This window comes from Carcharodon carcharias, chromosome 13 (genome assembly GCF_017639515.1).
Source record: "Carcharodon carcharias isolate sCarCar2 chromosome 13, sCarCar2.pri, whole genome shotgun sequence".
In the NCBI taxonomy this organism is placed as follows: Eukaryota; Metazoa; Chordata; class Chondrichthyes; order Lamniformes; family Lamnidae; genus Carcharodon; species Carcharodon carcharias.
The window spans coordinates 70,872,029-70,889,458 of NC_054479.1; the positions used below are offsets into that span (position 1 = coordinate 70,872,029).

At 41.7% G+C, this 17,430-nt stretch overlaps 1 protein-coding gene across 1 annotated transcript in view; it reads right to left on the minus strand.

Moving 5' to 3' along the window:
- Positions 1 to 17,430, minus strand: part of si:ch211-222n4.2 (uncharacterized protein LOC101885505 homolog) — a 43,059-nt gene that overhangs the window by 18,305 nt on the left and 7,324 nt on the right. Inside the window, exons 2-4 of the mRNA XM_041203372.1 lie at positions 15,218 to 15,262; positions 7,431 to 7,508; positions 229 to 370 (exon numbers count right to left, since the gene is read on the minus strand). Coding sequence (XP_041059306.1) covers positions 229 to 370; positions 7,431 to 7,508; positions 15,218 to 15,262 — 265 coding nt within the window. The remainder of the gene's footprint in view (positions 1 to 228; positions 371 to 7,430; positions 7,509 to 15,217; positions 15,263 to 17,430) is intronic.

The following is a 17,430-nucleotide window of genomic DNA, read 5'->3' on the forward strand; positions in this document are numbered from 1 at the left end:
GCATACTGTTGGACAAACCCCAATATTTATATCACGATTAGGATCCAGGTGGTTTTGCAAATCTCCAATTCTCAGTATGAAGTTTGATACAATAAAGGATGGGAATGTTTCAATCTCAATGTAGTCCACCCTGAACTTAGTATAACTAACTGCAGGGGTTCATTGTGGGACAAGAGAGCTGGACAGTTTGCAGGATAGGGGAACCTCTTGCACTCTGCAACACTGTACCTTCTGTTAGCTGCCTCTGTGGAGAGCTTACGGCGAGCAGAGCTGTGCTTCTGTGGCTCTTTCAGTGCAGTCCTTTGCTCCTTGACCCGATCTTCCTGCAGTACAGCTCGACGCTGGCTACTTTTCTGAGAATGCTTTCTACCTACAACAAGAAAACAATGAAATCAGTTGCAGGATTATCAGAGGCCTCAATAGGATTTACTGCCCAAATCCTCAAACTGGTGAACTATACTCTTAATCGAAGATGAAGGGAGTAGTGATCTTTTACAAGTTAATTAGTAAAAACAATCTATTTATTATAGATCATAGCAAATTATCATGGAGTAGAACTAAATGTAACACCATACAAAAATGGGACTGACAACTAAAAGTGGCTTGATAGTTTAAGCTACAGATTGTTGGTTTCCATTCAAAGGGATTGACTTGTATTGCTGTAAGGATGGGTTTACACTCGAGTCTGGGTCAGAGAATGAGCTGTGTCCTGTCACATTTTGAAATTTTAACTATTTTCCCACAGAAAGTACTTTGGGAAAAAGTTGCCTTTGAGGATTACACATTAATGTATAGTGTATTCACTATTTTTAAAAAACTACATTGATTTGCAAGGTGACCAGGCGGTTAAAATGCTAACAAGCTAGGTTTTGACGTTAACAAAACCAAAAATTGCTGGAAAATTCAGCAAGTCTGACAGCATCTGAGGAGAGAAAGACAGAGTTAACGTTTTGAGTCCGTATGACTCTTCTTCAGAACTAAAGAGAAGTAAAAATGTGGTGAAATATATACTGTTTAAGGGGGGTGGGACAGGTGAAGCTGGATAGAAGGCCAGCAATAGGTGGAGGCAAAGGAGAATTTGTGAAAGATGTCATAAACAAAAGGTCGAGGGGTGTTGATGGTGGTGATACTGGCTAAAGGAGGTGCTAAATGGTGACATTACAACGGTGACATGGTGTCCGACCCATCTCCCGCCCTCACACCTTCCTCTCCCTCCCAGAACCATGATAGGGTTATTGTCCTCACTTTTCAACCCACCAGCCTCGGCATTCAAAAGATCATCCTCCGCCATTTCTGCCAACTCCAGCATGATGCCACAACCAAGCAATCTTCCCTTCACTCCCCCCCCCGTTGTCAGCATTCCATAGGGACCGTTTCCTCCAGATCATAATCTCTCTCCCTCCATCCTCATACCTTTTTGATCCCTTTTTTTTCAAATATTAATTTTTTAATTTTTATATTTTTTCCCTATTTCTATTATTTTTTTAAAAATTTATTTCCATTCATTGTCTTATCCCCACCTTTTAGTCTATTTCAATCTTTTCTCCCATGCTGTCCCCTCCCCCAATCACACCCCCACTAGAGCCATCTGTCACTTGCTCATCCTGCTTTCTACTCTTAGCACCTCCTTTAGCCAGTATCGCCACTATCAACAACCCTCGACCTTTTGTTTATGACATCTTTCGCAATTTCTCCTTTGCCCCCACCTATTGCTGGCCTTCTTTCCAGCTTCACCTGTCCCACCCCACTTAAACAGTACATATTTCACCACATTTTTACTTCTCTTTAGTTCTGAAGAAGTCATACGGACTCGAAACATTAACTCTGTCTTTCTCTCCACAGATGCTGTCAGACCTGAGTTTTTCCAGCAATTATTGTTTTTGTTTCAGATTTCCAGCATCCGCAGTATTTTGCTTTTATCTTAGGTTTTGACATAGTTTCCTCAAAGATTACAAATAATAAGCAATTTATTAGCCTGACTTAGCCATCAATAAACACCTCACATCCATTATGGTGGGAGGTCTTGGGCACGCGGCTGTGGGTACCTGGCATAAGCCCCGTCTTAAGGTTGTGAAGGACAGCAAGATTAAAAGACAGTCAGTCATGCTATTTCAAATAGGTAGCAATGAAGCTAATCTGGTCCAACAGAGGCCTAGGGGAGGATTAGAATCACAGAATCACAGTGCAGAAGAGGCCTTTCGACCCATCAAGTCTGCACCGACACATGAGAAACACCTGGCCTACCTACCTAATCCCATTTACCAGCACTTGGCCCATAGTCTTCAATGTTATGAAGTGCCAAGTGCTCATCCAGGTACTTTTTAAAGGATGTAAGGCAACCTGTCTCCACCACCCTCCCAGGCAGTGCATTCCAGCCTCTGGGTAAAAATGTTTTTCCTCACATCCTCTCTAAACCTCCTGCCCCTCACCTTGAACTTATTCCCCCTTGTGACTGACCCTTCAAGTAAGGGGAACAGCTGCTCCCTATCCACCCTGTCCATGCCTCTCATAATCTTGTACACCTCGATCAGGTCGCCTCTCAGTCTTCTCTGATCCAACGAAAACAACCCAAGTCTATCCAACCTCTCTTCATAACTTAAGTGTTTCCTCCCAGGCAACATCCTGGTGAATCTCCTCTGCACCCCCTCCAGTGCAATCACATCCTTCCTATAATGTGGTGACCAGAACTGCTCACACTCCTCCAGCTGTGGCTTCGCTAAGGTTCTATACAACTCCAACGTGACCTCCCTACTTTTGTAATCTATGCCTCGATTGAAAAAGGCAAGTGTCCCATATGCTTTTTTCACCACTCCACTAACATGCCCTTCCACCTTCAGAGATCTATGGACACACACGCCAAGGTCCCTTTGTTCCTCAGAACTTCCTAGTGTCATGCCATTCATTGAATGCTTCCTTGTCAAATTACTTCTTCCAAAGTGTATCACCTCACACTTTTCAGGGTTAAATTCCATCTGCCACTTATCTGCCCATTTGACCATCCCGTCTATATCTTCCTGTTGCCCAAGACACTCAACCTCACTGTTAACCAAACTTACTAATCCTACCCCCCACATAGTCATCTATGTTGTCTATATAAATGACAAATAATAGGGGACCGAACACAGATCCTGTGATAGGCCACTGGACGCTGGCTTCCAGTCACTAAAGCATCCTTCTGTCATCACCCTCTGTCTCCTACAACTAAGCCAATTTTGAATCCACCTTATCAAATTACCCCGTATCCCATGTGCATTTGCCTTCTTTATAAGTCTCCCATGTGGGACCTTGTCAAAGGCTTTGCTGAAATCCATATAAACTACATCAACTGCACTACCCTCATCTACAGACCTGGTCACCTCCTCAAAAAATTCAATCAAATTTGTTAGGCATGACCTCCCTCTGACAAAGCCATGCTGACTTTCCCTAATCAAACCTTGCCTCTCCAAGTGGAGATAGATACTCTCCTTCAGAACTTTCTCCAATAGTTTCCCTACCACTAGCGTGAGACTCACTGGCCTGTAGCTCCTTTGCTTATTCTTAAACCCTTCTTAAATAGCAGAACCACATTAGCTGTTCTCCAGTCCTCTGGCACCTCCCCCCGTGGCCAGAGAGGAATTAAAAATTCGGGTCAGAGCCCCTGCGATCTCCTCCCTTGCCTCCCTCAGCAGTCTGGGACACAAATCATCTGGACCTGGAGATTTGTCCACTTTTAAGCCTGCCAACACCTCCAATACCTTGTCACTCCCTATATCAATTTGCTAAGAACCTCGCAGTCTCTCTCCCCGATACTTTCATCCTCATTCTCTTGGGTGAAGACAGATGTGAATTATTCATTCAACACTCTAGCGATGTCCTCTGGCTCCACTCATAGATTGCCCCCTTGGTCCCTTATGGGCCCTACTTTTTCCCTGGTTATCCTCTTCCCATTGATATACTTATAGAATATCTTGGGATTTTCCCTACTTTTACCAGCCAGAGCTTTCTCATATCCCCTCTTTGCTCTCCTAATTTCTTTCTTAAGCTCCACCCTGCACTTTCTGTACTCCACTAATGCCTCTGCTGATTTGCTTCCCTTATACCTGCTAAAAGCCTCTCTTTTCCTTCTGAATATCTCTGGCATCCATGGTTCTCTGGGCTTGTTACTCCTTCCTATCACCCTAGAGGGAACATGTTGAGCCTATACCCTCCCCATGTCCTTTTTGAACACCCCCCACTGTTCCTTTGTAGATCTCCCTACAAGTAACTGTTTCCAGTCTACCTTGGCCAGATCCTGCCTTATTTTACTAAAATCCACTCTTCCCCAATCCAAAACATTTTTTTGCAACTTGTCTATTTCTTTGTCCATAACAAACTTAAACTGTACCATGTTGTGGTCGCTATCGCTAAAATGCTCACCCACCACCACCTCAGCCACCTGTCCGGCTTCATTCCCCAGAATTAGGTCCAGCAATGTACCGTCCCTTGTTGGACCCTCTGCATATTGACCTAAAAAGTTCCCCTGTACACATTTCAAGAAATCCACTCCATCCAAGCCCTTAACACTATATCTATCCCAATTAATGTTGGGAAAGTTGAAATCACCTAATATAATTACCCTATTGTTATTGTTTTTACACACGTCCACGAATTGTGCACATATTTGCTCCTCAATTTCCCACTGACTATCTGGGGTCTATAATAAACACCTAATAATGTGGTTTCCCCTTTTTTATTCCTAAGCTCTACCCACAAAGCTTCATTCAATGCCCCCTCCAAGATATCATCTCTCCTTACTGCAGTAACTGACTCCTTAACTAATAATGCAACGCCTCCTCCTCTTTTACCTCCTCCCCTGTCTCGCCTGAAGAGTCTATATCCCGGAATGTTGAGCTGCCAATCCTGCCCTTCCTTCAACCACATCCCAGTGATGGCTACTATATCATAATTCAACGTGTCAATCCTCACCCTTAACTCATCTGTTTTACCTGGATTACTCCTGGCATTAAAGTAGAGACCATCCAGCCTTGCCTTACTCCCTTGAAACTTAATGCAGCTGTACTCCCTCTAACTTGATTGTTTTACTGTATTATGATGTGTCCCTATTCTGCTAACATTCTGTGTCCCTTCCCTCTGCCAAATTAGTTTAAACTCCTCCCAACAGCACTAGCAAACCCGCCCGCAAGGATGTTAGTCCCACTCTGGTTCAGATGTAGACCATCCCGCTTGTACAGGTCTCACCTTCCCCAGAAATGGTCCCAGTGATCCAAGAATCTAAAACCCTCCATCCTGCAACAACTCTTAAGCCACATATTCATCGGCGCTATTCTATTTCTGAGCTCGCGAGCATGTGGCACTGGGAGTAATCCTGAGATTATAACCCGAGAGGTCTTGCTTTTTAGTCTACTGCCTAACTCCCTGAATCCTTGATGCAGGACCTCATCCCTCTTATTTACTTATTATAAAAATATTTTTAAAATGTTGTTGATAATCAAATGCCGTTTTATTGATTCTAATGTCATATAGGGAAAGAAGTCTGCCTACCTTACCCTGTCAAACCGGCATGTGATTTTATACCCATAGCAATCTGGCTGACTCTTAACTGCCCCCTGAAATGGCCTCACAAGCCACTCTGTTGTATTAAACCACTGCAGAAAAATAAGGTATTGTCGATATACATAAGTTACATGGGCTGCAGTGGGTCAAGGCAGTGACAATATATTAGAAGCAGGAAAGCAATTAAAGGTTATTTTGTTTAAGTCAAGTAGGATGATTCACTGATGCAGGGAATTGTAGCATGTTCATTGTTTTGTATTATTATACAAAAATGAACTGACTGGAATTCAGTGAGTGTGAATATAACAGTTAAGCTGCATTATCACTCCCTACAAAATAAAGCATCTTAATGATTTGTATTTGACCACACTTTTTCTGCCTATCTTTGAAACTATCGGAGAGACTAGGTGCGAGAAAGGTATGAATATTCAGCTCAGATCGTTAGGAAGTACTTTTGTTACACCCCTGGGTTGTACAATTATATAGTTAGACACTGGACAGTAAAGGCACATCCCTAGGGAGGCCACTTATGGGACTATCCAAGGGAATAGCTAAAGTTAGGTCCAAACTTGTAACACTCATATCTACTAGTAGAATGTACAGTCAAGACTTCAATCAACCATAAAAATTAATGAAATTAAATTAAAACTTCATAGATAATATGTTTTAATAAACATTAAACAAAAATAACACAACCTGAAGCTTCAGGTAACTTCAACAAAGGCTCTTCATATTTCTACAACTCCGTGTGATTTCCTGCAATTACTGAAACCCATTATTGATAAGCCAGCATGTAGCAATGCCAAATCCATTGTGTGAATGCCCAGGACTGAAGTTAGTTGCCAGTTTTTAATGTACTCTAGGGGAATTATCAGCCTCTCGAATGGGTTATGCAGCCTTGTTATTCACTCGATCTTATATGGTTTGCAGTTAAAGACTTGCATTTATATGGTACCTTTCATGACCTCAGGATGTCCCAAAGCACTTTACAGCCAATTAAATACTTCTGAAGTATACTCACTGCTGTAGTAATTTCATTCAATTTAATTATATACTGGCCATGTTATTACAGATTTCTGAATTGCTTTGTCTGATTAATTCACAATTGTTCAACTTTCTGTGTAACAATAAACACATCAATAACACGTCAGATCTGCTGAGTTTTTCCAGGTATTTTTATTTTTGTTTTGGATTTCCAGCATCCCCAGTTTTTTGCTTTTACATCAATAACACGGACTCCTGGACCAACACCACCTATCAATTGAAAATAAATGCTGATTTGGAGAGTGAGATGATGGTTATAACTTGGTTATGAAGGGCAATATCAGAACTGAAGCAGGAAAATTGCACATGATCCTGAAAGGTTCAATTCTCAGAGGCACAAACTGGAAAATAGCAAGCTAATAGTGTGAAGGGAAATGAGGTTAAAATGAAAATTGAATCTCTCACCATCATGTATAAATCCACAGTATATTGCTTTTGCACCTGTTCAATACAGCTGTTTAATATCCTGCTCTCAGACAGGTAGGGCAGTTATAATAGACTCTCCCGTGTACATTATATTGGAACACAGGATAGATTAAAGAGCTACTAGAGGTAACTGAAGGATCTCTACACCCTTATAACCACATTGGAGTAAGAGAAGAACACATAAGAAATAGGAGGAGGAGTAGACCACATGGCCTGTCGAGCCTGCTCTGCCATTCAATGCAATCATGGCTGATCTTGGGCTTCAACTCCAGTTTCCCACCTGCTTTGTGATCATGCAGCTCCTGTGCTTTGGCTGTTGAGTGTGCTGTAGAGATGCAGCCTTTAGCACACATTGAAATTGGCGAAACAGCTTTTGAGTTGTTGGATGAGAATTAACCTACAAAAGGAGATGAAGGTGGCATATTTACCTGTAGAATGATCTCTGCAACTCAATTGGGCAGTAGCTGTGAATGAACCATTTGGACTAATACACGATGAACTCCCTGCTGAAACATAAAACAAAGCAAGAGCTCATTCAGCCCATTATATTTGTGCTGGATCTTTACTAAAAACAATCCAAAAATAGTCCCATTGCTCTGTAATTTCCTCAAAGCTATACATCTTTCTCTGCTGCAAATATTTATCCAAATTTCCTTTAAAAGGTGCAATAGATTATACGTCATATATATAAACCCAATCCTTGTGTTTTCCCCAAAAAGGTATGATCTCCCAGTTATCCACCTACCTTTGCCCATGTTTTCCTGGATTCTTTTACATTCCTCCTCAGTTTGACAAGTTTCTTCCTTTTGTTATGGGTCAACTGAGAGTGCATTCCCCAGACCATAGAAAAGTTACGGTGCAGAAAGAGGCCATTCAGCCCATCATGTTTGCGCCAGCCAAAAAAGAGAAATACGAAACTGGCCACTCATTTTAATCTCACTTTTCAGTCCCTGGTCCATAGCCTTGCAGGTTACAATACTTCAGATGCAGATCCAGGTACCTTTTAAATGAGTTGAGCGTTTCAGGCTGAGCCACCAACTTAGGAAGCGAATTCCAGACACCCACTACCCTCTGGGTGAAAAGGTTTTCCCTCATGTCCCCTCTAATCTTTCTACTAATCACCTTAAATCTATGCCCCCTGGTAACTGACCTCTCAGCTAGGGGAAACAAGTCTTTCCTGTCTACCCTTTTGAGACCCCTGATAATTTTGTACACCTCAATTAGTTCACCCCTTAGCCTCCTCTATTCTAAGGAAAACAACCCTAGCCTATCCAATCTCTCCTCACAGTTGCAATGTTCAAGCCCTGGCAACATTCTTGTAAATCTCCTCTGCACTGTCTTCAGAACAATTATAACTTCCCTGTAATATGGTGACCAGTACTATACGCAAAATTTTAGCTGTGGCCTAACCACTGTTTTATGCAGTTCCATCATTACATACCTGCTTTTGTATTCAATACCTCACCCAATAAAGGAAAGCATTCCATTTGCTTTCTTGACCACCTTGTCCACCTGTCCTGCCACCTTCAAGTGAACATGCGCCACAAGGTCTCAAACCCTCTCAATAACTTCCCATTTATTGAGTATTCCCTTGCTTTGTTTGCCCTCCCCAAATGCATTACTTCATGCTTTTCCAGATTGAGTTCTATTTGCCACTTCTCTGCCCACTCAACCAAACCATTGATATCATTCTGGAGTTGACAGTTATCCTCTTCACTATCAACTACATTGCCAATTTGTGTGTCATCTGCAAATTTCCCAATCATGCCTCCCACATTTATGTCCAAATCATTGATATATACAACAAACAGCAAGGGCCCCAACATTGAGCCCTGCGGAACACCATTGGAAACTGTTTTCCATTTGCAAAAACGTCCATCAACCACTGCCCTTTGTTTGCTGTCACTGAGCCAATTTTGGATCCAACTTGCCACCTTTCCCTGTATCCCATGGGATCTCACTTTCCTGACCAATCTGCCATGTGGAACCTTGTCAAATGCCTTACTGAAATCCATATAGACAACATCCACTGCACTACCCCCTTCAATCCTCCTTGTTACTTCCTCAAAAAAATTCTATTAAGTTAGTAAGACACTGTCATGAAGCTATTAATGTATTTAATATTTTGGAAAATATATTTCTTTTAAAATAGAGGTTTAGTTTGCAGGTGTGTCTTAATTGAATTAAAGTCAGCTAGTCTGGGTGTTCTGACAGTACTAGTTTTGACATGGAAGAGAGATAGCGTGCATTTGCATTTTTTGAATAGAGCATTCAAGAAGTGGGGTGAAAATTTGACGCCTATTTAGCAGATACCAAGCCATATGTTTATGTTACTAATAAAATTGGTACTATGAAAGGGTTTCATTGTTAAAAGGTGAAGTTCAAAGAGGCTGGTGAGACAATGAGAATTTGAATTCAATCAGTGGTGGTAGGTATAACTTCAGCAGTTTTCGGGTGTGCAGAGCAGACGCAATGTGAGATCAAAAGGCAGCTGTAAGCCTCCAACTGGCTCCACAGTGAAAAGAACCTCATTTTGAATTCATAAGGTGAAAATGCTTTGCCTGGTATTTGGTTATGTCTATGGGTTGCTGTTGCCTTAATGGAGATTAGTTTGGGAATTTGTTAAAAGTTATGATAGTAGTAATTTGTAGTCATGTATATATATATTTTAGCCTATGTAAATTAATGAACTGCTTCAATTAGTTTAATGTAAGGCCTGGAGAACTGGTGGTCTGATTCCTGAATTTAACACTTAAAAAATAACACTTAAAATTACATAACACTTAAAATTATAGGTTATGACAGTTATTTAAAGTTTCCCCTTGGGAATTTTAAATAACTCCACTTTACCAACTGCATCGGTCATAACAGACATGATCTTACCCGAACAAAACCATGCTGACTATCCCTGATCAATTGTGCCTTTCCAAGTGACAGTTTATCCTGTCTCTCGGAATTGTTTCCAATAACTTGCCCACCATCGAAGTCAAACTGACCAGCCTATAATTTTCTGTCCTATCCCTCACACCCTTTTTAAATAATGGTACAACATTCGCAGACCTCCAATCCACTGGGACATTGCCTGTATCTAGTGAGGATTGGAAATGATATTCAGAGCATCTGCTATTTCCTCCCTGGCTTCATTCAACAGCCTGGGATACAATCTATCTGGCCCTGGTGATTTATCCACCTTCAAGGATGCCAGTCCCCCCAGTACTTCCTACCTTGCTATGCTTATTGTAGCTAATATTTCAGACTCCTCCTCTTTAACTAGAATGTCTGCATCACCTCTCTCCTTAGTGAAGACAGAGACAAAGTACTCATTGAGAACCCTGCCCACATCTTCAGCATCAATGCACAAGTTACCAAATATATCTCTGATGGGCCCTATCTTTTCCTTAGTTATCCTCTTGCTCTTAATGTACTGGTAAAACATCTTAGGATTTTCTTTGATTTTACCTGCCAATATTATTTTATACCCTCTCTTTGCTTTCCTAATTTCCATTTTTACTTCACCCCTGTATTTTCTATAATCCTCTAGGCTTTCTACAGTGTTAAGTCTTTTGTGACTGTCATAAGCGTTCTTTTTCTGCTTTATCTTGGTCTGCATGCTTCTGGATAACTAGATTTGGCCGTACCACCCTTTTTCTTTGTGTGGACATGTATATACTGTGCCTGTAGAATCTCGCCTTTGAATGCTTCCCACTGATTTGACACAGCTTTTCCTTCTAATAGCTGTATCCAGTCCACTCTCCCCAGCTCACCTCTCAGCTTTGTAAAATTAGAAATTTTACTCCTGTTCTATCTTTGTTCTTTTCCACAATGATGCTAAATCTAACTATATTATGGTAACTATCTCCAAAATGGTCCGACCGCTACTTCATCCACTTGCCCAGCTTCATTTCCTAAGACGAAATTTAGAATTGCACCCCCTCTCATTGGGCTTGTTACGTTCTGGCTAACAACTTCTCTAAAACGCAGTTCAAGAATTTTGTGCCTTCTGTGCCCTTCACACTGTTCGTATCCCAATTGATATTAAGGTAGCTGAAGTCCCCAATGATTACTGCCCTATTGTTTTTGCACTCAGAAATATGCCTACATATTTGCTCTTCTAACTCCCTTCCACTATCTGGGGGTCTATAGTACATTTATTTCTGAGCTCAACCCATATGGCCTCATTTGATGATTAATTTAGTATATCATCACTCCTCACAGCTGTAATTGATTCTTTAACCAATAATGCTACACCCCACCTTTTTTATCCCCCTCTCTATCCTGCCTGAAAACTCTTCATCCAGGGATGTTGAGCTGCCATTTTTGCCCCTCCTTAAGTCAAGTTTTCGTTTTGGTGATGACATCATGCTGCCACGTGTCTATCTGTGCCCTTAGCTCATCGACCCAAGCCCAAATCAGGTTTGTATACTGAAAAATAAAAATGAGCCCAACACTTACCCCTGGGGTATATCACTCCCAGCACGTAACTCAGAGATATATCACATCCAGCACCGAGTCCTGGGGTATATCACTTCCAGCACATACCTCAGGGAAATACCACTTCCAACACTTACCCCTGGGGTATATCACGTTCAACACTTGCCCCTGGGGTATATCACTCCCAGTACATACTCCTGGGATATATCACTTTTTTATAATCTTTCATGGGATGTGGACGCCACTGACAAGGCCAGCGTTTGTTGCCCACCCCTAATTGCCTCTTGAACTGAGTGGCTTGCTCAGCCATTTCAGAGGGCAGTTAAGAGTCAACCACATTGCTGTGGGCCTGGAGTCATATGTAGGCCAGACTGGGTAAGGACAGCAGATTTCCTTCCCTAAAGGACATTAGTGAACCAGGTGGGATTCTACAATCGATGATAGTTTCGTGATCATTATTACTGAGACCAGCTTTATATTCAGATTTATTAATTGAATTTAAATTCCATCAACTGCCATGCTGGGATTTGAACTCACATCCCCAGAGCATTAGCCTGGGTCTCTAGATTACCAGTCCAGTGACAGTACCACCACCGTATACCACTTCCAACACTAAACCCTGAGGTGTACCACTTCCAACAGCAAGCCCTAGGGTGTACCACTTCCAACACTGATCTCTGGGGTGTACTACTTCCAACAGCGAGTCCTGGGGTGTACCACATCCTACACCGAGCCCTGGGGTGTACCACTTCCAACAGCGAGCCCTGGGGTGTACCATTCCAACACTGATCTCTGGGGGGGGTACCACTTCCAACACTGATCTCTGGGGGGGTACCACTTCCACCACTGATCTCTGGGGTGTATCACTTCCAACAGCGAACCCTGGGGTGTACAACTTCCAACAGCGAGCCCTGGGGTGTACCACTTCCAACAGCGAGCCCTGGGGCGTACCACTTCCAACACTGATCTCTGGGGTATACCACTTCCAACAGCAAGCCCTGGGATGTACCACTTCCTACACCGAGCCCTGGGGTGTAGTACTTCCAACACTGTCCTCTGGGGTGTACCACTTCCAACACCGAGCCCTGGGATGTACCACTTCCAACACCGGGCCCTGGGGTGTACCACTTCCAACAGCGAGCCCTGGGGCGTACCATTTCCAACATTGAGCCCTGGGGTATACCACTTTCAACCTTTATCTAGTCCAAGCAACATCCATTTCTCTCTTTATTTCCTGTCTAATCATCTTTCAATTCAGCATGATGTCAGTTTTTGTCAGTTGTGGCGTCTGCCATCTTGAACTCAGGTTGCTCTACAGTCCCACACCACAGCATTGAACAATTTTAGTCAGAGTCTCTGCTATCTTCTCTCTGACTTCTTTCACCAGTCTGGAGTGCAGCAACTTTCAGGGCCAATGTCTTGTTTATCTTGAACTCTGCTAATCCTTTCAGAACCAATTCCTTTACTATATTGTAGGACAGAGTATAAATCTGGAAGTAACGGGGGTTTATAAGAAATGCACAACAATAATTGTGAGAGATTTTAATCTCCATATTGATTTGACGAATCAAATTGGGAAAAGTAGCCTTTCGGAATGTATTGAGTGTATTCAAGACAGTTCCTTAGAACAATACATTCTGGAACCAAGCAGGAAACGGGCTATTTTATACCTGGTAATGTGTAATGACATAGGGTTAATTAATGACCTCATGGTAAAGATTTCTCTAGCTAAGAGTGACAATAATATGGTATAATTTCACGTTCAGTTTGAGGGTAAGGAACTTGGGTCTGAAACTAGTTCTTAGACATAAATAAAGGCAATTATAAGGGTATGAAGACAGAGTTGGCTAAAGTGGAATGGGAAAATAGATTAAAAAGTAAGATAGTAGAGAAGCAGTTGGAGACATTTAACAAGATATTTCATAACCCTGAACAAAGATATACTCCATTGAGAAAGAAACACTTTACAAGAAAGATGAACCATCTCTGGCAAACTAAGTTAAGGATGGTATCAAATTGAAAGAAAAGTTGTACAATGCTGCAAAGATTAGTGATAGGCCAAAAGATTGGGAAAATTTCAGAAACCAGCAAGGGATGGCTTAAAATAATAATAAGGGAAAAATTGGAGTATGTGAGAAAACTAGCAAAAAACTGAAAGTAAATGGTGTTAGGGGGAATATAACAGCTTGATAGGGGACTGGCAAACTAACAGGAAACAGAGTCAGGATAAGTAGGTCATTTTCAGGTTGGCAAACTGTAACTAGTGGGGTGCCACAGGGATCAGTGCTTGGGTCCCAACTATTTACGATCTATACTAATGACTTGCATGAAGGGACAAACTATATTGTAGACAAATTTACTGAAGATACAAAGGCAGGTAAGGGAAGCAATTTTTGAGGATGATACAGAGAGTCTGCAAAGGGATATAGATAAGTTAAGTGAGTGGGAAAAAATCTGGCAGATTCGTGGGAAAATGTGAGATTGTCCACTTTGGCAGGAAAAACAGAAAAGCAGAATGCTGCCGTACAGAGGGATCTGGGTGTCCTTGAACATGAATCACAAAAATGTTAGCATGCAGATACAGCAAGTAATTAGGAAAGCAAAGGGAATGTTAGCCTTTATTGCAAGGGGATGGAGTATAAACATAGGGAAGGCTTCCTTCAGCTGTACAGGGCATTGATGAAACCACCTTGAGTACTGTGTACAGTTTTGGTCACCTTACGGAGGGATATACTGCATTAGAAACAGTTCAGAGGAAGGTTCACTAGGCTGATTCCTGGGATGAAGTGTTTGTCCTATGAGGAAAGGTTGAGCACATTGGGCCTACATGCATTGGAGTTTAGAAGAATAAGAGGTGATCTTATTGAAACATATAAAGATTCTGAAGGGCTCTACAGGGTAAATGATGAGAGGATGTTTCCTCTTGTGGGAGAAACTAGAACTAGGAGACAATTTGAAAATAAGGGGCTTTCCATTTAAAACTTAGATGGGGAGGAATTTCTTCTCTCTGGGTCGTTGAAATTTTCTTCCGCAAAAAGTGGTGGAGGCTGGGTCATTGAATATATTCAAAGCTTATTTAATCAGATTTTAGGTTGACAAGGGAGTCAAGAGTTATGGAGGACAGACAGGAAAGTGGAGTTAAGGCCACAGCCATATTAGCCTTAATCTACTGACTGGCGGAGTTGGCTTGAAGGGCCGAATGGCCTACATCTGCTTCTATTTCTTAAGATCTCATGATCTACTCTTACAGCTAAGTTGTTCCATACCCATACGTTGCTTGATTACAACTAGCGCTCTGTCTTCACCAATCATTTCAAAACACTGATGCAAAATAATTATTAAATATTCCTGACATACCATCAGTTTCTACAATTATGCTTTGTTATCCCAGAGTGGTCCTGCCCTCTCTTGTACGTCTCCAGGAGACTACCACTGAGTTGTTTCTTTTCCAAGCTGAAAAACCCAAATTTCTCCAATCCTTTCTTGTAACTCCAGTTGCTGTTTATCAGCTCCATGCTTCTCTTCATTCTCTTCAGCATTTGAATATCTCCCTCATGTCTCAACAGCCTGAACTGGATGCACTTTTCTAGGTGAGGTCCGACTGGAGTCCTTAAGAGTTAAATCATGAATTCCTCTGACCTCTAATCTACTGTTTTAGACATGTAGCTCAGCACTCTATTTGCTTTGTTGATAGTTGCTGTGTGTGTGTTGGGCATGTAAACCCCAAGACCTGGAAAAGACAAAATTAACTAAACAGGAAATAAAAATTGATGAAACACTTTACCTTGAGGGGTCAGCCTTTGGTTCATTATCATCTTAAAGTTGAGATCTGTTGCAAAATAAGAACCAACTTGTTAGGTATAGGAATAAATAAATTGAGAAGAGGGACACAGCATGCAGTGCATTACCAGAGAGCGAAGCCTTTCTAGAAAGTTGCTGAGTTTTTGCAATACCCAGGTTACAGTGTTGTCACTAGAATTTCAGTAAAGAACTTGCATTGAAATAGCACTATTTATGGTCCCAGGATGTCCCAAAATGCTTTGCAGCCAATCTGATTAGTAGTCAATGCGATAATGTAGGAAAACAGCAGTCAATTTTCACACAAGATCCCAAAAACAGCAATGCAAGAAAATGATTAGATAGTATTTTCTCAAGTGATAATGATTGAAGGATAAGTATTGGCCAGGACACTAAAAGTGCTCCCGATGTTCTTCAACATAGTGCCACAAGATCTTGAGATTTCAGACAAGGTGTTGGTTTAGCATTTCATCCAAAAGACAGCATCTCTGCTATTGCAGGACTCTACTGGAGTGTTTGCCTAGATAATATTCTCAAATCTCTGGAGCTTTAACCCACAGTCTTATAAATTGGAGGGGAGAAAGCTATGAACTGAGCTATGAAATTACAAGTGGGTGTGAAATTTCCATGCTGCAGGCACTTCATTTGAGAATTCCCAGAGGTACAATTAAAAAATCTGCCATTTTGAATTTAGGTTGTGCCTGGAGAGCTGGCCTTGAGCTGCATCATCATCATTGATGATGTCTACCCAGAGTCATGAGTTTCTGCCATGGGTCTTCATTCTCAACCCTCAGATCTTTGGACACATGGGACAGAATGCCCCATGAGGCAGTGGGGTCCAGAGTACAGGATCTGCTATATTTTCTTTCCTTCTCTGCCGCCGCTCTGTCTCATTCATTACGTTATTGTGACTTAAAGCATGATGTAGCTTGGTGGATAAGTTGTCGCCATTTTGAACGATTGGTAGCAAGCTCCTCCCAGTTATTGATGTCAATGCTACTGCACTTCAAGGAGAGCTACAGGGTGTTTTTGTAGCATTTTCTTTGTCCTCCTCTGGAACTCTGGCCATTTGAGAGTTGAGAAAACAGGGCCTGGCGGGGAGGCATTTTTTAGCCATCCAGACAGTGTCCAGTCCATCAATTTTTCAGGAGTTTTGCCTGAATGCTTGTGGAGCTGGCTTCAAGAAGGATACTAGCCTTTGCTCAGTGGTCCTCCCATTGAATCCAGAGAATGCGGCTGATGAATGAGGCATTGCTGATGGAATTTCTCTTGCGACCTTATGTGTCACTGATTCAGAGTCCAGATCTCTTTGTAGTACAGGAGTATGTTGACAACAACTGCTCTGCATACTAGGAGTTTTTGTTGCCTTGCAGTGGTCTTTGTTATCAAACACTCACTGCTGTAGTTTTTAGAAGGCTGATCTCTTGTTGGATCTCGTTAATAGCGGTATTTCAAGAGAGATGACTGCCAAGGTATGGGAAATGTTTAACATTTTCCAGACTCTCTCCTTTGACATACATGGGAGGTTAAATATTTGGCTGACCAGGTATGGGCTGATATATGAGTTTTGTGTTTGGCAACATTCAAGGACAGGCTGAGTTTCTTGTATGCAGAATTGAAGAGATCGAGAGGGCTTGCAAATCTGGTGCAGGGTGGGCAACACTGCAATCATCTGCAAACTGTAGATCATGCATGTGTATGGTGGTTAGTTTAGTTTTGGCATAGAGATGACTAAGATTAAAGAGTTTTCCATCTAGACAATACTTAATACTGACATCAGAGGGCAGTTGATCTTTGTTGAGATATACAGCCACTATCAGGTAGGTTGTAAATAGTATAGGGGCTATCACACAGTCTTATCTGATCCCGGTCCAAATTTTGAAGAGTAATTTTGAACTGCACAAGACTAGGATGAAGCACTGATAGTTACGGGGCTGTTGCTGGATGTGCTACCAGTGGGAATAATTAATGGGGATAATTGAGATCATTGAAATATGCCACACAATAGAGTTAATTGGACTAAGTATGATGGCACATTGGCACCAATAAGTTAAATTATTATTGTAACAATGGTGTAATTGCAAGGTAACCATCATGTCTTACCAAAGTTAAGGAAATATTGCAAGACTGAGACACCTAGTCCATACTCTAATACATCATCAAACTGAAACATTAATTCTGTTTCTCTCTCCACAGATG